This window comes from Equus asinus, chromosome 2, assembly GCF_041296235.1.
Source record: "Equus asinus isolate D_3611 breed Donkey chromosome 2, EquAss-T2T_v2, whole genome shotgun sequence".
Lineage (NCBI taxonomy): Eukaryota > Metazoa > Chordata > Mammalia > Perissodactyla > Equidae > Equus > Equus asinus.
Window position 1 is genome coordinate 87,720,761 of NC_091791.1, and position 23,611 is coordinate 87,744,371.

The 23,611-nt window shown below is 44.5% G+C and overlaps 1 protein-coding gene across 2 annotated transcripts in view; it reads left to right on the top strand.

Moving 5' to 3' along the window:
• ERCC6 (ERCC excision repair 6, chromatin remodeling factor) overlaps positions 1 to 23,611 on the top strand; it is a 70,554-nt gene that overhangs the window by 35,730 nt on the left and 11,213 nt on the right. For both annotated transcript variants that reach the window (XM_044759343.2, XM_070493116.1), the window contains exons 8-11: positions 5,427 to 5,562; positions 14,828 to 14,998; positions 15,449 to 15,625; positions 20,247 to 20,363. In XM_044759343.2, the coding sequence (XP_044615278.2) occupies positions 5,427 to 5,562; positions 14,828 to 14,998; positions 15,449 to 15,625; positions 20,247 to 20,363 (601 nt within the window). The remainder of the gene's footprint in view (positions 1 to 5,426; positions 5,563 to 14,827; positions 14,999 to 15,448; positions 15,626 to 20,246; positions 20,364 to 23,611) is intronic.

Sequence of the window (23,611 nt, forward strand, 5' to 3'; positions counted from 1 at the left end):
ATTGGTAAAAATAATCTAGGTAAATTATCTGGGATATTTCATCTTGAACCAGATAATCCAGGAACTCCTTGATTCCAATAGGCTTATCTGATGAGGAACAGCAAGATAATTGCCAGACGGTTATGTGGTAGAAACCTCAGGCATCACTAGGGACGATTCCGAGACACCTTTAAAAAGTGTCAGTGAGCCTGAAGTCAGCATCTGCAGAAAGTTACTGTCCTGGCCTCTGGTTCATCGCAGAGAAGTGTTCAGTGGAGAGCCAGATACAAACCGGGAACTATCGAGGAAAGAACTTTTTTCTTTTAATCTTTGGAGTTTCGTGCTTTGTTTTTATTCCTTACTCTTTTATTAATTTAGCAGATCAACACTTCTCATGAGGAGTACTTGAAGTTTGAGAATATTTTAGAAATGTTTATAGAGATGTAGTAAGTGGAGAAAACATTTGGAGATTTTTAAATACTGAATGTTTTGTTGTTTTTATTTACAAGGAAGTTATATTGTTGTAGAGGTTTTTCTTCAAATGTTAGAAGTCTGTTAACGTTTTGCCTAGAAATACACAAAATATTCCCGCCCAAGGGAAAAGTCAAAGTTGAAGATGTGTGTTCAGTGTTTTCTTTTCTATGACTGTCATGAGCTTAGCGTTTTTAAAAATGCCCTATTCTAAATAGCCCTTTGGTTGGCTTGGCTCCATAACTCTACTTGGGTTTTTTTTAATGACTGGAATGCCCCACGCTGCCCCAGATGGTTTCTAGGACTTTCTTAAATGATTTCTGGGATTTTCCTATTTCCCATCTCTTTTCTTCCCTTCCCTTCCTGTTATCGTGAAACCTGTGTGGAGTCTACGACTCTGGGCCTGAGAAACCTAAGTCATCCCTGCAGTGTAGTTTTGATCTAAAAATTAAAACGTGCTCTCTTGAGTGGGGACAATCCTACTAGGAGTGAAGGCAGGGCTAATAATGAGCAGCAGCTGTAATCAATTAGCTATCAATGCTCATATCCTCTTTTCCGTAATGAAATAGTGTGGCACCTTGGACTCTAGCCCAGATCGTCTTTATTAAAATAGTATTGGTACAAGTGGCTTCCTAGAATGCGGTTATATTTCAACCCAACAACTGGGCTCTTTCTGGATAGAGGTGTACTGGGGAGCTTGGTCCCTCCACATCCATGTGCCAGAGCAAATTGTTTTTAGCATTTTTCTAACAATTTTATAATATGTCCTCTCCTCAAACTAAATGAACTTGGAATTCTCCTCTATGTTTGTGTCCTAAAGAAAAATAGTCAGATGAATAGTCAGATGAAGTTCTGCATGAGCTGGTGTGGCTTCATTAGCTATTTACATTTTCTCTGAACTCTTGCAAGCTGTAGATTTGAGGCTAATTTGAGATGGTCTTAGTGTTGCACTTTTAAGGTCCATCATCATTGAAACAGTGTAAGTCTCTGGGGTACCAAGAAGAAACTTCATGGTTAAAAGAATTGTTTTTTTAATGTGTTTTGTATGTGTGTTTGTTTTTAAAAGAGGGAGAAGCATATTACATGTGGCTAATAAAACTGTATTGGCTGTTGTGTTCCCAGTTCATAACCTACTGCCTTCTCTTCACTTTGCCATTCATGTTATAATGGTAGGCCCCCTGAATTTTGTGATGGAGAGGAGATAAATTATCTACCTTTCAAACTTCAGTTAATACTTTAAAGTCTTGGATATCATTTAGTAAATTCCTAATTACCAATAAATGGCCTGGAAAAGTTAATCAACTTTCAAAGGTAAAGATTTTACTTTGTAATTTCTGGTACATTCTAAGCTATGAGTAGCAGATCTCCATCCTGCAGGCTGAAATATTTGACCTTGGAGCTATTGGTGTGTCCTAAATTCGTTAGATAATCAATGATAATCAAAGATGAAAGGAATTCTAGCCAGTTTGGTAATTGATGCTAATCACTCTAGTACATTTAGCCGTTTCTTATGCTCATCTCACCGGTATTGAGGGTTGGAAAAGGGTGGTTCAGTTGATGTGACTGTTAATGGATTTGATTGCCCCTTCTGTGGTTCAGGAACAGTCTGGGTCTGCTCCTAGATTTCCACTCCGCGTGCAAACCTCCATAGTCTTCTAATAGAGGGAGAACGGTAGAAATTAAAGACGTCATGATGCCAGACAGACGTTCAGCCAGGATAAAGTACTGGCCTTAAATGACAAAGTGTGAGTCATCAATGTAGCAGTTTACGGAAAGCATGTTACAACCTAAAAAAGCCTGTGTATACATTTATGCTTATTTGAAAGTGAGTTTTTAAAAAATATTTTAGACAGGTTTTGATTGGTTTTTTCCTAATCTCTACTAAGTGTGTACTGATGATAACTCTTGTCCTTGGAGAATAGAAAGAAGCTGGCTCGTTTAATCCTTTAGAAAGGAATATGGTTATGGAAGGGGCCAGGGCAGACTCACGCCCTCCCCAGGGAGCTTGAGGGGGGCCTGCCCAGGATGTGCCTTGATGAGGAGCAGAGTGTGGCTTAGGGATTGTGCAGAAGTGTCAGGGCCTCGTGCAGTCTCTGGCGTCTGTAGCTGAGTGCTTTCTGTGGAGCAGTGGGGCAGTGACTGTAGCTGGAGGTGAGAGGGTTTAAAGTGAGTAGAGGCCTGTGTCACATTGGAGTGTAGGCTAAGCCTCATTTAAGTATGGCCTGTTCTGTTAGAGCTATAAGGTATTTTTCAGTTCTGCAGAAATTTTTTTTTTTTTTTGAGGAAGATCAGCCCTGAGCTAACATCTGCTGCCAGTCCCCCTCTTTTTGCTGAGGAATGATGAGGATTATTTTAGGCTGGTTACTTTTAAAAACGGCAGATGAGAAGGAGGCTCTGAGGAGTGGAATTTGCTTGCCCTTTGATGAGAGACATTTGCATTTGTGAAGGAAGTCTCCATCTGTGGGGGATGTCTCCCTCTCTGCACCAGGAAGAAGGAGGGATGACCTTATCTCTAGAAACTCTTAATGGGGAAGGCAAGGACCTAAGTTGTTTACTGTCTGGCAACCTCCTGTAACTGACCCCCACCCCAACATCCTCCTTTGTCTTTAGCTGAAGGTAATATTTAAGCGGTGGCTTCTGCCATTTACTTAATCTGGTTTGATTCTTATCTAAAAGTTATAAGACCACCCAATAACCAGACCCCACTGGCACTGATACCATTTTAATAACTCTTTTTACATATTCTTTCCTTTGTCTTGTAAAGAGATAACTCACATACCTAGGCCTTAAATTTAGCCCTACTCTTAACCCATGTTTGCAGCAGCAGTGGCAGCAGCATCTCCTCAGCTGCATCTCCTCCTGCCGGTGGGTCCTGTCCCCATGCAGCAGCAGCTCTTTACTACCCATGGGTCCTGTCCCCATGCAGCAGCAGCTCTTAACTGCCCTTGGGTCCTGTCCCCATGCAGCAGCAGCTCTTAACTGCCCTTGGGTCCTGTCCCCATGCTATTCCACACTCTTCTCTAAATAAAAGAGCACTACTGCCAGACCTTGAGAGTCCAAGAAATCTTTCTTTCGACTCCTCAGCTCACCAACCCCGCATCAGGGAAGACTGGTCCTGAGCTAACATCCGTGCCCATCTTCCTCTACTTTATATGTGGGATGACTGCCACAGCATGGCATGCCAAGTGGTGCCATGTCCGCACCCGGGATCAGAACTGGCAAACCCGGGCTGCCAAAGCGGAACGTGCACACTTAACTGCTGTGCCACCGGGCCGGCTCCAGAAAATTATTTTTAATATTTCAAGCACTGCATGATTTACTCTGAGTAACTTACAGGAAAATTATTTTAAGTTCAGGAATCTTTTATTGAGCTGTAGCAACAAAATAAAAATGACTTGTGATTCCCCAACTCAGAAATCATCTTTCAACGTTTCAATATATTTTCTTCCAACTTAAAAAAAAAAGTTTTCATTTAATAAAGCCAGTATTCATTACTTACCTCCTGTGGTCTAGGCGTTGAGATCATTTGAAGAAGAGGCTGTCGCTACACCCTCAAGGAGCTTAGGGAGCATCTAACCCACAAGTACAATAAGGGTGATACGTGTTACGATAGGGTTAGTATAGGGCACTAACTAGTGCAGATGCACCAAGGAAGGGCCCTTACCCCAACTAGAGAGAAAAGGGCAGGGAAGACTAGAAGAAGCTGAGGGCTGAAGGACAATGGACGGTGGCTAGGATAAGAAGGTAAGAAGGGACAGGCGAAGGTTGGGAGATTGGAGGAGCGTGCCCTTTGTGAGAACTGCAGGCAGGGCTGGCAGGTGGAGTGCTGAGCCATGAAGCAAATGCTGGGGTCTGGGCAGGGAGAGAGATGAGGCTGAAGAGGCCAGCACAGGTCAGTCCTCGTGGTCTCAGAGGCCAGGTTAAGGTGTTCAGACTGTCCCACGAGTAGTGGGCAAACATTAAAAGGCTTTTAGGACTTTTAAGCAAAGGGATGAGGCATTCAGATTTTGCTTTTTTGAAATGGTCATGCTAGAAAGTGCAGTTCCCCGTGTAAGAGATGATAGTGGCCAGAACTGGAGTATGGACAGTCTAGACAGAGAGACAGGGTGACTTCAGGAGGGGTTTAGGAGGTAGGTGTGACATGGACCCAGCGTAGGTTGGATACAGTGGAGAACAAGAGGGACAGACCAGGGATGAGGCCTGGATTTCCAATTTGGGCACCCGGAGAGTCGGGGACAGTTCTCTCCACTGGATTAGGAGACGTGGGAGGAAGGCAAGGTGGGAGGAGGATGACGGCTGGTGCCGTGGGGACACTTTGGTGGAAACAGTCGCTGTGATGCTCCCCTGCTGGGTTTTCATCCCCTGGAGAAGCGAGCAGCATGACGTGGTGCAGGAGCGGGCTGCAGCTGGCAGAAGACTGACTTCAGGCATCGCTCCGTCTCCTGGAAGCCACGTTGCCTTGGTCACGCCAGCCTTCAGGGCCCCCGAACACTAGAGGGTGTCTGTCCTGCCCACTTCCCAGGGCTCCGAGATTGATTGAAATTCTGTGGGTGAAAACTCTTGGTAGACTCTGAAGCTTCAGGTGGATTTAGGATACCCTTACATTCACTGAGGTTAAGATGCACTGTGTAACACCTTCACTAACCTGGAATAGAAGAGGAAAGAGAAGTATTTGTTGCATAATTCTTGTTTGATTTTTCTTTTACTTTGCTATGGATGCTGTCTTTTACTGTATTAGCTGGTGTTTTCTCTTAGTACTTGGCATCCCCTAATTGAGAAATGGGATCGTACAGATTTCACTTACTGGGTTTTAACTCCACTAGCTTTTTCTTTAAAGAAAATATCAATAAATTTCCATAGCTAGGATTTTCCTTTCGGAACTGTTAAATTTTTGTTTGTTTCTTGTTTTTTGGCAGTTGATGATCCATGTGCTGTCACTCATGGTTGTGTTTCCTTCTTGGATGTTTTGGGTGCAGGTTTGAGGGGTTGGGTCCGACTGTCATTGTCTGTCCGACGACAGTGATGCACCAGTGGGTGAAGGAATTTCACACGTGGTGGCCTCCCTTCCGAGTGGCAGTTCTGCATGAGACTGGCTCCTGTACCCACAGAAAGGTAACGTTACAGGGCTCACTACCTTTTGTTTGTTTTGTTTTAAAGCCTTCCACATTACATATTTGTTTGTTCTTTGGTCCATGTATTTCTGAAATGTATGTTCCTGTGTTTCTTTCCTGCATTAAACTTATTGTTACTCATGTACTTGGAGCTCGGTAGTTTCAAAACAATTCTGAACGTAGGTTTACCGTGCTCACACTCTGGTGGTGTTGAGATGTGTTTGTTGTCCAGTGAAACGCAGCTGGGTGCAGACAGGACTCCACAGCCTGAGTCTGTGAGCGGGGCTGTAAATCAGGGGTGTACGTAGCAGGTGACTGGCTGGATTTGGGGCATTAGCAGCTTTAAACAGTTTTAGGAAAGTGGGTACAAAATGTAAAATGATAACTCTTAATTGGTAAACCCATTTGTTAATATGCTTTTAAAACATACTTTTGATGAACAAAAGAATAACCTGCCGTTTTGAGAGTTTTACAGTTTGTATTGTTGCTTTCAGTTAAGTTGCTTTTTGTTGTCTGAGTCCTTGATCATTCTATAACTGTAATCACTGTATTTCGAAAGTTGTATTTCCTCACTTATTTGTAGTTTTGGCCACGTTATCAGAAAGGAGGTTTATCTGTGCTCCTGTGGGTGGCATAGCCAGGTCCTATTATGCTCTTTACATTTTCTGTCTGTCTCAGCATCTGGACTGTAAGCTTCGTAGAGTGGGCCTGCGTCTTACTCATGGTCACAAGTGCACCGTAAGCATTTGCTGAGTAAATAGTAATTAGGCATTTCCAGGGTGGGTTTGCAGGCTGCTGTGTTGAAAGAAGTGGTGGTTTGTTCTGTGTTCTTTCTCTCCTGCGTCTTCCGATCTCTTGAGTGAGCTTTCGTGCACCCCCGTGAACGCAGTGCTGCTCCAGAACTGCTGGATGGAGCCCTCACTGGGCTGGACACAGGCGAGCCGCTAAACCGCAGTGGCTCTGTATTGCCCATACCCCTTTTCTTCCGAATTCCCGCTGTGTGTGTGATCTGAGTAACTGGAACTTCGCTGGAAGGGAGTCAGGGGTAGCTATAGTTTGGTAGCTCTGGTTTGGTGAGATGGAATCCTGTTTCTCCTAGCTCTTGTTAAATCAGCTGACTTTACCCTTAATTTGAAATGTTAAGTGGAAAACAAATTGAGTTAAAATAAGTAGTGAAGTAGGATAAATGCAATGGTCAAAGGAAAAAAAGGGAATGTTAGCAGTATGAAAATAATAGCTTGGATTGTTTTTCTAGTCAAAGGAAATTGTTGTAACTCTCCTGTCATCATCCTTGTAAAACTGTTCTTTTTTTTTTTTTGAGGAAGATTAGCCCTAAGCTAACATCTGCTGCCAATCCTCCTCTTTTTGCTGAGTAAGGCTGGCCCTGAGCTATCTGTGCCCATCTTCCACCACTTTATATGTGGGACGCCCACCACAGCATGGCTTGTCAAGCAGTGCCATGTCCACACCCAGGATCCAAACTGGTGAACTCGGGCCACTGAAGCAGAACATGCACACTTAACCACTGCGCCGCCGGGCTGGCCCCCTTGTAAAACATTTTGATTCCTTTTTTCACTTCTGTTGACATCTCTTAATGTTTTGTATAGCAAAATCCTGTAGTTGGGTTCACTGGTTGATGTTTGTCATTAGAAGGCAAATTTTGTGTGTGTTGTTCTTTATCATTTTATTTTCTTTTGGGCTGGTGAAGCTGTTTCACGTCTTCAGCTATAGCGTGGCTTACCCACATTCCCTCTGTTATTATAACCCGAAGAACTAGCTCATGTAAATAGAGTACATTCACTCATTAATGGAAATAGAATTGACATTGGTCAGTGTCTCTGTTGATGAGACCTGCTTTCTGATTTGGGGGGCAAAACCTTGGAAAATAGATATTTCACTTTTGTTTACAATGATTCTACCTTCTGAGGTTGTTTTGCACACACAGGCACATGCATTCATATGATTGTTCATAAGTTTTTTAGTGCTTTACAGTTTTCCAAGGAGTTCAACTTGAAGTTTCTTACCTAACTTTTGAGGAAAAGTGGTAGACTTGTGTTTTTACTCTGACCCTTAACTTTCTCCGGTTCCTTTTCCATTGTAAACTATCTCAAATGTTTAAAGAGGTAAGCTGTTATGCAGAACATGAAAAACATAGTCTTTCGCATCTTTGAAACCATATTCCCCACTTTAGAAACACAGTTTATTATTAATGTTAATATCAGTTTATTATTTGTGATGATAACACATTAAGAATGTGTTAATTCCTTTGCACCCACCTGGTTAGTAACACTTCCAAGATCAGAACTGGCTTCTGGATTCAAACACTGAAGGGGCATTTGACCTTTGTGCCCCTTCCTTTCTATTTTTATGTGCAGATCCTTGTCAACACCCCACACACACCTGTTGGCTTGCACATGTGTGTTAGGTTGCTGTGGAGTTTGTTTCTTATTCATATTTCAGATACTCTCTCAGTGCTGGTCTCACTGCTAACCCAGCATCTGATGTCTGACCTCTTTCCATCCTTACCAGCTGAGATCCCTTGCCGCCATGGGGCAGCTCTCTCTGTTCACCGGCTGTCCTGCCTAAAAGCAATGGTGGCCCTCTGGGATAGGGACGCTCAGTGCTGGAGAAAATGGGAAAGAGAGGAAAATTTCTCTTTAGAAAACTTAAAAGAGCAATAATGCCAGAATTGTTTTATTTATCATTCAAGCAGATTATCTTTATTTCTGTAATGATTTGTTGTAGCTAGTGCAACGTAAGATTTTGAAAGTTTTTCGTTTAGAGAGCAGATGTCAAATAATCAAACAATTTCTGATGGAGCACATCTGTCGTTCTTCCCCAAATTGCCTTTTAGCTTCCCACCTCTCTCACCATTTCATCCATATTATCTTTGTTAATATTCTCTTGGATTGACGGTATATAGAATTATCAAATGTACACCCAGCAACCATGCAAAAAAATACGTGGCTAATATTTTCAACCAAATGATCAAATCAGATAAAGATATTTTCAGGCTTCTGAATCTCCTTCAATGGTCAGTTGAAATCTCATTTAATAGGAATCTAAGATTTTCTTTTTCTCATTATGTTTTGTGATCCCTTTTTTCTAACAGAGAGAAACTTATGTGAGTTGATTAATATTTATTTGTTAAACAATTATAAGCACGATATTCCAGGTGTTTGATGCTGTTAGGGCTCCAAAACATGGATATGATGTTTTTAACTGACCTTGAGAAGCTAACCATTTCTTGAAGAAAGAAAATATATGAAAAGAGAATAAAAGGAGGCAGTTTTGTGATGCTTATCCCATAACTCACAGTGGGTGGTGACATCTTTAGCACTGTGTTGTAAAGTTTATTTAATTACTAACGACCCTTTTTTCAGTTTGTTGGGGATGTGTAAAGAGAACTTTCTTGCTTATATTCTGAAATGGTTGCCACTTTGTATATCTCCCACCTTTTTCTGCTATGTAGGATATAGTAATTGTGTGGAATATTTTAGATAATTCAGAGAATTTTATCTCATTTTGATCAATCATGGCATTTAGAGGCCTAAGAGTGGGAAATACAACATTGACATAAAGGTCTAAAAGCATAGATTTTGTGATGGCCAGACCAGGGTTTGAGAATTAACTCTGCCATTTTATAACTTTGTGACCTTGTGCAAGTCACTTAGCTTCTCTAAGCCTAGTTTGATCCCTTGTAAAATGGGTACTTTTTGCTAATTTTGTGAGGATTTGTAGGGTTAATATGTGTGTACAAAAAGCTTAGTGTAGTCCCTGGCATATAACATTTATTCAGGTAATTCTACTATTAGAAACAAAGAATACTGTAGACCTCTTCATCTCAGTAGTTGAGAAAAGCAACTTTATTTTCTGACTGATTCAGTATAAATATGCTCTGGATAGAAAGTTCACGACCTGCTTTGTCAAAAGTGTTCGTGGTCAGTCATGTCCAGACCTTTTCCTTATGTCCAGATACGTTTGGCCCCAAATGGAAATAGTAAAATGGAATGTTAAAATTATCTTTGGGATATGCAAATTGTGATTGAAGAATAGACCACGCAAACACTTGGCCATCTGATGAGACCACCATCACGTGTTCTTTGAAAGCCCTGTTTTCTGAAACGCTAGAGTGAAAAAGACTTAGCTTTTTAAAATGCTAGATGGGAGTTGAGCAAAAACATACCAAATAAAAGTAGAAAGGGCCACATGGTCCCTCAAGCATCCTAAATATTTCAGACCCATTCCAGGTACACAAATTATAACACAAAGTGATATGATTCCCATTAACTTCAGAGACAGTGCGTGCACCTGATAGAAACAATGATGGATGCCGTGCTTGTTCCGTGAGGTATATTGTAAAATTGTGTTGCTGGAGCCCTTTTTTCCTTCATTGTCAGCACAAATCCTTGTTTATTAAAGATTTAGCTTGAAGGAAGTTTTAATTAATTACAGGTGCAGTGAATCCTGGCCGGGAAGCTGCGTGCTGTGTTTACGGTGAATGGCCTTCATGTGCCTGCGCTGCTCTCCACGCTGCCCGCTCCCTGACAGCGTGATTTATGGCTGTTGTTTTCCACCAGTCCACTGTTTGCCCTCTAGGAGGGATTGGTCTCCTGAGCCCCCATAATAACAGCAGCACTTTCACAGACATCTTTTAATGACAACAGCACTGCATTCAGTAAGTCAGGCTAATTGCAGATGTACCCTATTAATTGCAAAAACTAGGAGAGGTTACATATTTTACAAGCTTTTAATTTGAAACCGCCCGAGATGATTTGTCTTAAGTGTTTGGATAGAGACGTCCATAATATTCAACAATTCACCATTATTGAAACTCCAGTCTAGGCAGTTATAGAATTCTGAGATGGAATCAGGTGAAAACAAATAGTCTTGGATGTGTTTTTTACCCAGTGGCTGTTAAGGGGAGGTTGTACTGTCAATGAGGACGTTTAAAACATTTCTTACTCTTTTTATAAAAGTGGCTTAGCTCTTATTCAGCATTATACATCTTTCTGAATATAGTAGAAATTCTGTATTTCTACAGCTAACATTACAGAATTTTCCAAATAAACTTAGGTCCTTAAACATGCAGAAGAAGCTAACTGCGGTTCCAGTGGTGTGTATGCGAGAGGCTTGGCATTGCGTTTGTTTAACTGTGGTGAAGTGATGCCCAGAATCCTGGTGGAGGTGGTGTTCCATGGCGGTTTATGGAATGACCGTGGGGAGGGTGTGCATCCAGCGCTCAGCAGGTCCAGGCTCCATGAGCAAGTGGACCTGCATTGCAGGGTTTGGTTATGATCCAGTGGGCATTTTGTAAGTGTGAATGGTATTTTAACTTCTGCTGTATGTCAAGCCCCAAACAGTTAGAGTCGTTTTCATGTCCGTTTTCTCCGCATACACACGGCTCTGTGCCTGGAGTGCCCTGGGCATGGAGTGTTCCTGTGTGTGTTTGCCATCGTCTCGTGCGCTGCCTGCTCCATGCCTTCTAGCGGCCGCTGCTCTCTTGGGGGGCTGATGGGGTAGCGTCAGGAGAGCTGCCTGCCCAGGGTCTCGGTGGAAAATGGAGGTGTGGAGGAACTATTGAAACCAACTCTGGCTTCTGAAAGTCACGGGACTTCAGGGTGAGGCGCTTGAGGAGGAGCCGTGTGTCTTTGGACAGCCTGCCTTTCCTCGCTGGGCACTAGCAGCTGCGGCGGGGCCGGTGCTGGTGGAGGAGCGGATGGGGGCGAGTCCTGAGGGAACCTGTGCGTGTGTTCGTAAGGCTGCAGCCCTGACATGTTACTGCTGCGTTCATCATGAGAGAAAAAGTCAGGAAACGGTTAAATCAGGTGTGGCCTTCAGTGTAGCGTTGTGCAGGCGATGAAAATTGTGGAATACTTCCTAGATGGCAAAATAGTAGTCATAGTAATAATACAGCAAAAATAATAATCGAACCTTTAATAGGTACTAGGTATTGTAGTTATTCTAGTTAGTGTAGTTATTCTCTAAAACAGTTTTATTAATTTTGAAGTTCTGAGTGTATTATGCATATGAGAAGGCAGTTTCCTCCTCTTTATTTTCTCTCGCAGAATTTTCTTGGCCCTTTTCTACTCTTTTATATGCCATTGAATTAAAAAATATTCGAATCCTACTTTATTAAGATAATATCGTTTTTGAAGATGTTGAATTTTATAAAATTTGATGATTGTGATTCCATGAATTATTGTTAGGTTTCCTAATATTTAGTTATTCTTACATTCCTGTGCTAAGCCTTATTAGTTTAATATATTGCTAGACTTTATTTATAAATAATGGATCTCTAGTCTGTTATGTCTGTCAGTTTTGAAAACAGGGTTTTGCTACAAGCCTTATAATAGTGATTTGGAGTGCAGTCTGTCTTTTCTTTATTTGGGAACAGTTTAAATAACAGGTTGATTCCTGCTTCGCTCATAAAATTGTTTGGGTATGGTGGGCGTGGTGAGAAGAGCAGAGCATCTTTCAGATTCTTCAGTATTAGTCTCATCAGTTTGTCTCATTTTTCTTGGACCCATTTTGGTAGTTTCCTTTTGTGGCCGTCCTCCTCCGGCACACGCTGAAGGTGTGTTTGGCGTGAGATTGCCTGCAGCCTTGGTTAACGGTTTTGTATTCTCTTTGTCTGTGGTTGCGCTTCTGGACGTTTCTCATTCTTGCGTCCAAGTCTGTTCTTTGGGCTGACTTTTCAGAGGTTTGTCTGTTCTGTTTGGTCTTTTCAACGAGTTATTTAGCTTTTGCTTTATCAATTCCGCCAGGTTTTTTCTTTAAGATTCACTAGGGTTGGTATCTTGTTAAGTCTTTCACTTGCCTGTAGCAGATTGTGTTCACTGCTCAGTTTGAGTTCCGCCGTTCTGAGTAGAGGGTGCAGAGTGAGGATTCTTCATGTGTCTACAGCTCTGCTGCGGCTTTAAAAGGAGCTCGCAGACGTGATGCTCAGATTCTTTGTACCCTAATTTTTAAAGTTTTGTTTTCTTTAATCTTACTTTCTCTCTTCTGATCTGTCAAACTGAGAGGCTGTGGTCAGGTCCCCTGCAGGCTGTGGACGGACCCCTTTGTCACCACAGCTCGAAACGCTTTGCCTTCCTGTTTGGTGGCACTGCTTTTTGGTGGGTAAGGTTCATGGCTCTTCTTTCTCAGTATGTTGTCTCCTTTCAAATGCAAATATCCCTCATTTTTCTATTCAGTTCTTTATGTCTGATATTTATATTTCTTTATTTCTTTTTTTTTTGATGAGGAAGATTGGCCCTAAGCTAACATCTGTGCCAGTCTTCCTCTATATTTTGTATGTGGGATGCCACCACAGCATGGCTTGATGAGCAGTGTGTAGATCGCACCCAGGATTTGAACCAGTGAACTCTGGGCTGCCGAAGCTGTGTGTGTGAACTTAACCACTACACCACCAGGTGGCCCCTGATATTTACATTTCTAATCCTGCCCTGTTTTTGTTTACTTTTCCATTATCTTTGATAATTCCCATATTTTCACCTGTGAGCCTCAGTCTAGTTTGGGTCTCTTTGAAACACGAGGCTGGGTTTTGGCCTCACTTACCCAGTGGAAAGTCTCGCTGCTGATAACGCACTGTCATATGGAGACCCCAGGTATGGTCAGTCTGAAACCAGCTCTTATTTTCTTTATTGTATTTCCTGTTTTTTCTTTTCTGTTACTTTTCTCCCCCATAGTGGTTGTGATAGTTCTATAATCTGTTTCTTTTCTACTGTTTATGCTGAAGTAGCAACTGTTAATCAGTAAATGGGTGTGTATTTTTTAGAAATGTGTTTCAACCTGTTTTTCTCTCATGGTTGAGCATTAGGGAGTAGCTGTCCCCTGTGCCCCCTACCACCCTTGGACAGGGTGGGATTCTTGAGCACTTTCATTTTCGTCTCTTCTCACTCTAGGTTTTGTTAAACTAAACCGGAATTACAGTAACACTTAAAAATATATCCCTTTTTATATTTTACCTTTCTTAACAGTTTCATGAGTATTTAAAACAGTGCTTTAATATTTACTTAATTATCATTTTAATAATTTATTTTAAGAACTGGTATGTATATTACATGTAATTTTTCTTGTATAATAAATTAAGAGGCAGTGTTGCCTAATATCTAGTTAATTCTAGCTTGGGAGGCGGCTGCCTTTCCACGTTCAGATCCTGACTCCACCACTCACCAGCTGTGTGGCCTGGTATGTTATTTACTGTCTCTGAACCAGCATCCTTGTCTGTGAGGTGGGATTGGTAATGGACCCTCTGTCCTCTCCCAGCTGCTGGGCGTGCCCCGTCTGTGATGCACAGCGTCCCCAGCAGGCCGTCTCCCACCCTAGAAAGGGACCATGCTCTTTTAGTGGCTGTGTGCTTGCACTGGCTGGATGTAGCATGCTGTACCCATTCCGTCTCTTGCTGCTTTATTTCTGCCCTAGCCTGTCTGAAGGTGGAGTTTATTCACTTTTTCTGTCAAGCATGACTGCTAGTTTGGATCAATGTAGAAATCCAGGGTCACTGCTTTCCCCCTGGAATTATGGAAAGAGTTTCCCTGTGCTTTCTGACGTTTTTGGTGTTGCAGAAAACATGTCCAACGCAGGTAGAGTCCTTTCCCACTGAAGGGAATCTTTTCTTTTTCTGTTTTGTTCTGACTAGAAGCTACAGCATTTTCTCTCATTTTTCTTTATTTTTGGAGTTCAGACATCTGGTAGGTCTATGCCCAGGTGTATGTCTTTTCTCAACGTTTCTGCCTGACACTCTAGGATGTTTTGCTCCATCATTTTTTAAAATCATTGCTTTATATCCTTTCTTCTCTATCCTCTTGGAATTCGTGGTGTACATCGTTAGAGCTCCTGGGTTTGTCTTTCTTGTCTCCTTGGCTTTTCCCTAATTTTGTTTCTTTGGTTTTAAAATAATGAATCATTTTCCATCTACCTTGTTGTTTTAACTTTGACAAGGATTGACACAAAGGTTGTTTTGGAAAAATAAAAATTGGCTAAGTGTTTACATGTTGTAACTTTTTCTGGTCTTCTTTTGAGGTCTCACCGCTTAATAGTGGATATGTTGGTTGGTGTTTACTGCTTACAGGTTAATGAAGGATGAAGTAAACTTCCAGTGCTGATAATGTGTATTTACAATTCTGTGTATTATGTTTGACTACACGTTCATAAAGTGCATTAGATTGCATCGTGATTACAAGGTGGTCATTTTAAGAGTCATACTCATTTACTTTAACTTCTTATTTAAAACTGGCTTTACCATTTTATCATCGTTTTAGGAGAAACTAATTCGAGATATTGCTCACTGTCACGGAATTTTGATCACTTCTTACTCCTACATTCGGTTGATGCAAGATGATATTAGCAGGCATGACTGGCACTACGTGATCTTGGACGAAGGACACAAAATTCGAAACCCAAATGCTGCCGTCACCCTGGCTTGCAAACAGGTATGACCTCTTAGAACGATGGGGGTTTCCAGGTGGATAATTGTATTTAACTGACAATAAACTCTCTGCTTTTAGTAACACGCTTTTGAAATTTGAAATACACGTTTTGCCTTAATGCAGAAAATTCTTCATTCTTGCCCTTAATCATGCTTTTTAAAGTTGTAGTTGTTGACATTGCTTAATGTCTCTTGTAGGGATGAGTTGTTAGACTGTAACCAGATCCAGCTCTATCCATAATATTCAGCTCAAACAATAAGAAAAATTCTTTCCAATTTGTTTTCCTATATGTAATTGAAGAATTAAAATTAATAAAATGTCTGTGATTCAGAGAAGACCAAAGTGATATGTAAATGTGTTAAATAAGATTACGTGACAGTGTTTTGGGTTAGGGTTGATGATTGTCTGTTAAAAGGCAAGTTTAATAACAAACTATTTTCTTTCCCAAAATAGTTCCGCACCCCTCACCGCATCATCTTGTCTGGCTCACCAATGCAAAATAACCTCCGCGAGCTGTGGTCACTCTTTGACTTCATCTTCCCGGGAAAGTTGGGCACGTTGCCCGTGTTCATGGAGCAGTTCTCGGTCCCCATCACCATGGGGGGATACGCAAACGCCTCCCCGGTGCAGGTAACATATCGGCCAGCTAACCCTGCTGGCATGGTAATAGTTAAAGTGTTCCTACTAAATACTATACTTTGTAGGCAAGTCATTCAGGTTATAAGGGAAATGGCCAAGCTTATTAAATTAGTGTCTGATAGAAATCACAAAATTATTTTTGCATGATCACTCATGTTTTTCCAGATGAGTTTTTAAAACACCATGTCAGATATTCAAGAGCAGTCAGAAATTATGAAACAAGATTGAATCAGTTCTGGTGGCATATAATCTAGTGCACGTGAGGGTAGTGCACCTTATAAAGTGAAAGCTTAGAAAAGGGAAGCCAGGGGGCTAGAATCGCTCAGGGGAGACTGTGAGACACTTGTCCCTTAGCCTGATTCTGGGAAACAGGCCGAGGAGAGTGGAGGCGTTCTAGGTGAGGGCACCAGTACAGGCGGAGCCCTGTAAGGTTGCTGTGCGAGCAGTGCAGACACACGCTTGGTTGGACTAGAGATGCTGGGGGAGTAGCAGGAAGGTGTGGATGTGGGAACACGGGGCCCTTGAAAGGGAGGCCGAGGTGCTGGGCAGGAAGAGCACGGAAGGTGTCTGAGCAGAAGGCTGGAAGAGGGCTCTTCTTGGAGGGCGACTCAGGAGGGAGGGAGGCTGGCATGGAGGGAGCTGCAGGAATCCCGGGGGGGTGAGGGTGAGGAGGCCCTGGACCCGGACTGGGCGCTGCTTCTGAGAAGAAGGTGGAGAGCAAGAGCCCCAAGTGGCAGTTTTCAGGCAGAACCAACGATGTGGAGGCTGCGAAGATGAAGGAAGTCAGGTTGCGGGTGGGAGCTTGCTGCCGCTGACCCTGAGGTTTTTGTCTGGGTGGCTGGTGGAGTGGGCTTGTCCCAGACAGGAACACAGGAGGGGAGGCCCACCCGAGGGCAGTTGGTGGCATTTTGGGGGCAGGGGCTCTGCACAGCCCTCAGAGAGGCCTGTGCCTGCCAGGTCGTGGCTGAGCCGGAAACAAGCCTTCCACCAAAGAAGTTTGAAATATTTAATTAGAAAAAGAATTTGATACGTTTAGAATTAGAGGATCGTCAGCAAGCACGTTAGTGCCTTTTGCGTTTAGAGATGGAGTGATTTTTAACTTTCGTAGGGGCTCTCTTCCCCCACTGAGTCTCTGTTGTCCTTCATTTATACTGTTCTTTTTTTAAACTTTTTGTTTTGAAATAATTTCAAACTTTACAGAAAGTTGCAAGAATTGTAAAAAGAACTCGTATATACTCTTCACCCAGGCTTACCAGTTATTAGCGTTTTCCTAACAGTTGCCGCATTTGCTTTCTCTTTCCTCCCCACCCCCTCCATGTAGGCAAACTTATCCTCTTGTTTTCTGAACCATCTGAAAGCCAGGCGCAGACAGGACGCCCCTTCCTCCAGGTCCTTCAGCATGTATCTCCTAAGAACAAGGACATTTTCTCACATACCCACAGTCTAAACATCAAAATCTGGAGGAGATTTAACACTGATACGGTTCTGTTATCTGTCGTCATTCACATTTTGCCAGTTGCTCCAGTAGTGTCCACGTCTCTGTAGTCTCCGTTAGTCTGGAACACTTCCTCTGATCTTTCTTTTGCCTTCCAGGATCTTGCCGTTTTGGAAGACCACAAGCCTGTTATTTTGTAACCTCACTTTGGGTTTGTCTTCCTTTCTTTGTGACTGGACTCAGGGTGTGCATTTGGGCAAGAATATCACAGCAGTGATGTGCCTTTCTCAGTGCCTCCTATCTGGAGGCACGTACTGTCGTGTGTCCCTTCATGAGTGGTGGTCATTGGTGGTGGTCTGATTACATGACGAGGGGGTGTTTGCCAGGTTTCTAGACTCTCTGAAGTTACTGCTTCGCCTTGTAATTAGTAAATCATTTGTGGGGAGCAGCTTCGAGACCATGTAAATGTGGCCTGTTTCTTCCTTGAAGTCCTGGTTTCAAAAGTCTGTGCACTTAATGTTTTTTCCCTTTTTAGCTTATAAGGTCCTTGGGAGCAGAAGTGTTGTTTATTTGCTCCTTTTTGTTTAAGTCCATGGTTGCCAGCCCTATTGATTTGCAAGAAGATATTCTGTCAGCAGATATTTATTGTGTCAGGCTGGGCTAAAAGGATGGGAGGTGGCTGACAACCAGCCCTTCCTGTGGAAGTGCTCCCAGTCAGGGTGGGTGGGCAGCGGGGAGAGGAAAATAAACAGATGACCCCAGTATGGGATAGTGAGGCTGTGATCAGGGGACATATCCAATATCAGAGCTTGTGGGGGTCCCAGAGGCTTCCTGGGGACGGGCTGACTGTGCTAGGACCTAAAAGGCTGAGGAAGGTGAGGGAGAGAACATTAAGTGCCAGCGGTACAGACTGCTGCTTCGGTTTGTACGTAAAGCTTGTGCAAGGAATTCTGAACTGAAAAGAACCTGAGGCGTCATCTGGTGGAACTTCCTCATTTCATGCTCAAGGTTATTGGGACCCAGCGGTTTGGCGGCTTGCCTAAGGCCCCTCAGCTCTGCACGAGGCAGAACTGGGGAGTAATTATCAGTGTACCTTGTCAGGAGGAGGAAGAAAGCAGGGACGTGCTCAGCTAGGTTTCCATTTTCCGTGGCATTGGGGAGTAGGGAGTGAGAGTTGGAGAAATACAGTTGAATCCCTACCATGTGTTTTTACTCAGAGAAACAGACACGCAAGGCAGATGGGAATTAAATAGAGAATCAGCTTTATTGCCTGAAGCACAAGATTTCCTAGGAAAGTTGGACTGGAGAATGTGGCTCGACATCAAGGCTAAAGTAGGGTTTCTTAGTATTTCCTGCTCCCCGTCCCCACTCCAGACTTAAGATCTTCCTCTGGGGAGAGCTGGATGTGAAAGACAGACCCATCCGCAGCCACTCTGAGTTCTGACCCTTGTGAGCCACCACAGTGGGCCAGCAGCAGGGGTGGGGCGAGGGGGCAAGGCGAACTCTCCAAAGGGGTGCACAGGCAGGAGAGAGCAGCCCGGCCACTCAGCAGCCCAGCCCTGACTTTCCAGCGTCAGCCAGCTCGCCCCTTTTACAGGAGACAGATGTGGGTAGAGGCGAGGATGTGGGGACAGTTTCCTTAACACACTGTCTGGATTTTTAGGAAGAATTTAAATAGTGTGGTTGCTTCCTTGGTGGGATTGTAATGTCTCGTTAAATTCTGACATTTAATCATCCGTACATTACAAACCGTAATGTGTACCTGATCATCATCTTGAAGGTAATTTTAATCAGTGCCTGAATGACACATTTCCGGGAGTCACCTGTAACTAAAAGGTGCTGAGTGAGTGGGCCTCTTTGTTACTGTCTGCTGTTCCAAGTGAAGCCTGTCTTTTTATATTCATACACTCACACACAAGATAAACGCATGTCCATGCACAGACATGTATACATACTCACGTGAGGTGTTCTTCGGATCTTTTAAAACGTTTTCCTGTTTACCGTGTTAATTTTCTTTTAACATGAATTTTTCTGAATTTATTATGGTCAAGCTCTTTTTATCATTCATTTTGCAGCTAACTTTCTTAAATTTAAACTTTGGTTGGCATTCCTCTTGTTCCATTAAATAGTCATTTACTAGGTCGTTAAGCCTATTTAGACTTTTTTCTTAAGTATCAATAATTTATTGAAATCTTTGTTTGCCTTTGAGGTAACTGCAGAGGGAGTGGCGTCCTGTGCTGCGGGCCTTTGTTTTCTCGGTGCAGTTAATGCCCATCTCCTGTGGCCGTGCTCCGTTACAGAAGCAGATGCTCCCTTTTAGGCCCGAGTGACCTTTGGTTTCTGGGATCAGAGGGTTCTTCTGGAACTTACTCCCCTGAGGGCAGTGCTTACTCTGCACGGTACTGACCTTACTCTCCGGTGGGCAGTAATCTGCTTATGATCTGGTTGTCCCGTGGCCGCAGCCCTCCGCGGAGCTGCCTTTTGATCTGCCGTCTTGCAGAGGCGCAGTCCTTTGTAGCTCTTGGAGAATACAAGATTATAAACACACGTGTTGGAAAGCAGTTGTCCCCAGAGGATGGACAAGAACCGAATAAACCTCTACTTTAGGGTTTACCTGTATATAATAATTAAAGCAAAGCACAGAAGAGGGATGGGGCACCAAAGTACCAGTTGCTCTTTTGTTGGACGTTTTGGTTAATACGTTTTTTTCTGATGATGTTATGAAAGCTACCACCTCCTGGAGTATATAGAACTTATACCAGTTTTTCCAAACAATTTTCCAACCAGTTTTCTACCACCGTTGGTCATTCTTTTACTGTTTTTTTGTGTGTTTATGTGTGTGTGTGTTTTTTTGGTGAGGAAGATTGGCCCTGAGCCAACATCTGTTGCCAGTTTTCCTCCTGCGTCTTGGGGAAGACTATCCCTGAGCTGACATCCATGCCAGTCTTCCTCTGTTTTGTATATGGGACAGCGTGGCTTGCTGAGCAGTGTGTAGGGTCTGAGCCCAGGATCCAAACCCACCAACCTCGGGCCGCTAAAGCAGAGTATGCAGACTTAGCCACTATGCCAGTGGGCCGGTCCCTGGTCATTCTTTTAAAAAAAAATTTTAAGCATTGGAATCAACCAAGAGGTAAGAACAAAAGAATAGTAATTGTTTCCCCTTTTCTCTTATTCAAGGTTAAAACTGCTTATAAGTGTGCATGTGTCTTACGGGATACCATAAACCCATACCTGCTGCGGAGAATGAAGTCAGATGTCAAAATGAGCCTTTCTTTGCCGGATAAAAATGAACAGGTCTGTAAATCCAGGAGTTACCAAGACCTTCCTAAAGCATGGGTGCACCTGTCCACTCAGCCTGCTTTTCACATGCGGGATCAGTGAGGCCAACAGGTGTGGTCACTGGTGCTGTGGGGCAGGCTGATCTACGTCTGTATCCATGTGTATGTGACAGGTGAGCCTGCCGTGGCATCTGCCCTCAGCGGGACTCCTCCTCTGGTCCACAGGCTTGAGCTTTGTCTTATTAACACACGGATCCCTGCAGCTACTCCTTTAAACTTTTCCGTTTTCCTCGAGCCCCCAGTTCATTCATGCTACAAATCTATTAGGTGCCGACCACAGTCCTGGGCGTTAGCAGTGCACAAGGTCGAGGCTTGTTCTCACGGAACTCACAGCCGCTCTCGAGGGGGACAGTCATGAGTAGATACATCGCGTGGCACGCGGCCAACAGTGTGGAGAAACAATGAAGCAGGGTAAGGGGGTAGGGAGTGCTGAGGGCAGGATTTGGGGAAGCAGGCTTTCTATGAGGATGGTCGGAGGAGGCCTCTGGCGCTGACATTGGAGCAGAGGCCTGAAGAAGTGAAGGAGCAAGTCCTAGGGGTTTTGGAGGCAGAGTGTAACAGGTCGACAGAACATGGGAGCGCGTGTTTACATTCAGGGGCTGGCAAGGAGGCCCGCAGGGCCGCAGGCAGGAGCCAGGAGGAAAGCCAGCACAGGAAGGTGTCAGGTTGCTGCCCGAGATGCCAGATCGCCTGCTCCTGCTGGTCGTGGTGGAGACTAGGGTTTTACTGTGCGTGAGGAGGAAATAAATTCACCGGAAGATCCTGAGCAAAGGAGTGACGTCATCAACTGGGGTTTTAAAAGGACCATCCTTTTGAATTCCATCTAGTGTTATCATAGAGTAGATGGCTGCACCTTCTATTTAGCATCTAAAAGTAAATGCTTTGTAGATTTTTAAAACTTAAGGGATCTTGGAGATTGTCCTCAAGGCTGCTTTCATCCCTGCCTCTTCCCTCACCCGAAGCTCATCTCCAGATTAGCGCTTGGTCTCGCGTTCCCCACAGGTCTCCCATTCCTGCGGCCACTCAGGCCACCGTCCTCTGAGCCATCTCTGATTCCTAGTCAGCCAGTTGCTGTGGTGTTTTATTTGTCCTTTTTCGTTCTCTCGCTTCTCTGCTTCCCATCCTCATAAACCAGTGCAGTTGATGTCTGACCATTGGCATTCCCCGCCCCGTTCAGTATTGCTCAGTGTCGCTGGATTAATGTTCCCAAGGCTTGTCTTCCCACCAACATACCTTTGATGTCTCTCTCCCACCCAGAGTACTGAATTAGGTTATCTGCACCAGTTTGTTTTCACTGTGGAGTCCCAGGCTCTCTTCTGGTCTGCCCTGCAGTAGCCAAGGCAGATCACTTCCTGTCTCCCAAACATGGGCTACTTTTTCTTTCCATTCGCTCAGGCTGCTCTCTCCCCCTGGGGTTTTTCCACACCCACCCCCCCCCCACCCCCCCCCAGCACACACACAGACACAGAAGTTCCATTTTAAGGTCCCACTAGGCTCTCCGCGAGCTCTGCCGGGCTGGAACTCCTTGACTTGGGGCTTCGTCTCCCCATCTTAAAGTGCCGTGTGACACCTAAAACAGCGATCCACAGACACTGGGCACCTTGTGAATGGCTCCTTCAAGTAGCTTTGTGATTGAGAGGAAGGGCTTTTCTCTGCTGCCGTTGTGTTTAAAGGAATGAAATATGAATTTGAGAAATTAAGCATTATAACACTCAGGTTCATATTTTAGAAGGATTACTCAGGCAGCACATGAAAGCACTGGAGGGGGAAGAAAATGGAGGCAAAGGGCCGAGGTAGCCAGTCCCTCAGAGTCCGCAGGAGAGAAGATGCAGGCCTGAGCCGAGGCAAGGGTGGGGCCGGCAGGAGGAGCTGGAGGGCCCAGCGACTTCCAGGTTCTTTGCTGCCATGTTGGGATCTACTGCCGCAGAGGCTCAGAGAGGACAAAGAGCTGGAGGAGCCAGCTGATGTTTCATTCAGGATGTTATTTGAAGCACCTGTGTGAGAATCTGCTTGCCCCGAAGGCAGTTCGAGATGGGTCTGAGCTCTGAGGAGCCTTCCAGGTGGGGCTGCATCTCTGACCCCTGAGCAGGGAAGGTGTTCAGGCGTGAACAGGGATGAGTGTGCCCAAGGAGCCCGTGCAGCATGGGAAGAGCCAGGCGGCCCAGGGCACTGCGCCATTTAAGGGGAGGGTAGAAGAGGACAGCTGGCTGGGAAGACCTAGGTAGAGAGGCAGGAGGCAGGTTAGGGGACATGGAATCATGGGGACCCGGTGGGTTTGGCAACCAGGAAGTCATTGGTGACCTCCTCCAGGATCGCCTCAGTGCTAGCAGTGGGAATGCCCTGCAGGCGTGTGCTGGGTGGGAGTGCTGGGAAGGCGAGAGCTGGAGATGGTGAGCATCCATGATCCTCTCGGAGAATGTCCCCTGGACTTGTGGAGAACCTCAGGGGAGGAGCAGTGTCCTGAGGAGAAGGAGTGGGTTTTCAGATCTGGGACAGAGTGGAAGGGTTGCCCTGGATCCCGTAAAGGAAGCTGTTCCTCTGAGAATAAAGGGAAGCAAGGTGAGGCCGATGAAGAAGTTAGGTGCGTTTAGGTAGTGAAGACTAGGGAATCCTGCCAGATAGGGTTAGTTTCTATTTTTGTCGTGTTGTTTCTGTTTGATTCTTTTTGAGCAGAAGTTGAGACAAAGTGGGGGGGGGGTGGGTGGCTTGGGGAAAGTAAGGAGTGTTGTCAGCCGTTCTGGGTTTGCAGAAAGTGCTGAGTAGGGGTGATGGAAGACGCCCCTGGAGACCGGGAGTGGCAGCTGTGAGATGCCGGCCGCGTGGGTGATGGTCTTCAGCAGCGCCCAGCCCTTACCACGGAGGAGGAGAGAAGGCAGGCGGTTGAGCTAATGTACTTTTGGAAGTTTACAGGGCAGGGGCAGTGGCTGGCAAAGGGGTGGCTGAAGGAAAATACCTTGGGAATATAACTAGACAAGGAATAAAGTCCACTCGTGAGGTGGTAGCGGTGGACGTGGAGAAGAGGGGACTGAGAGTCAGAAAGTTGGCAGACGTGAGGGCGTGGAGTCTTTGGTGCATTTGGGCTGGGCGGGGTGTGGTTGTTGTCTGGTGAACTTGGGCACCTGCACTGGGAACTCCAGGAAAGGGGTTAGCCAGGGGAGGGTAGCCCTGGGCAGGTTTGCTGACGTGGAATGTGGGTGAGGGGCG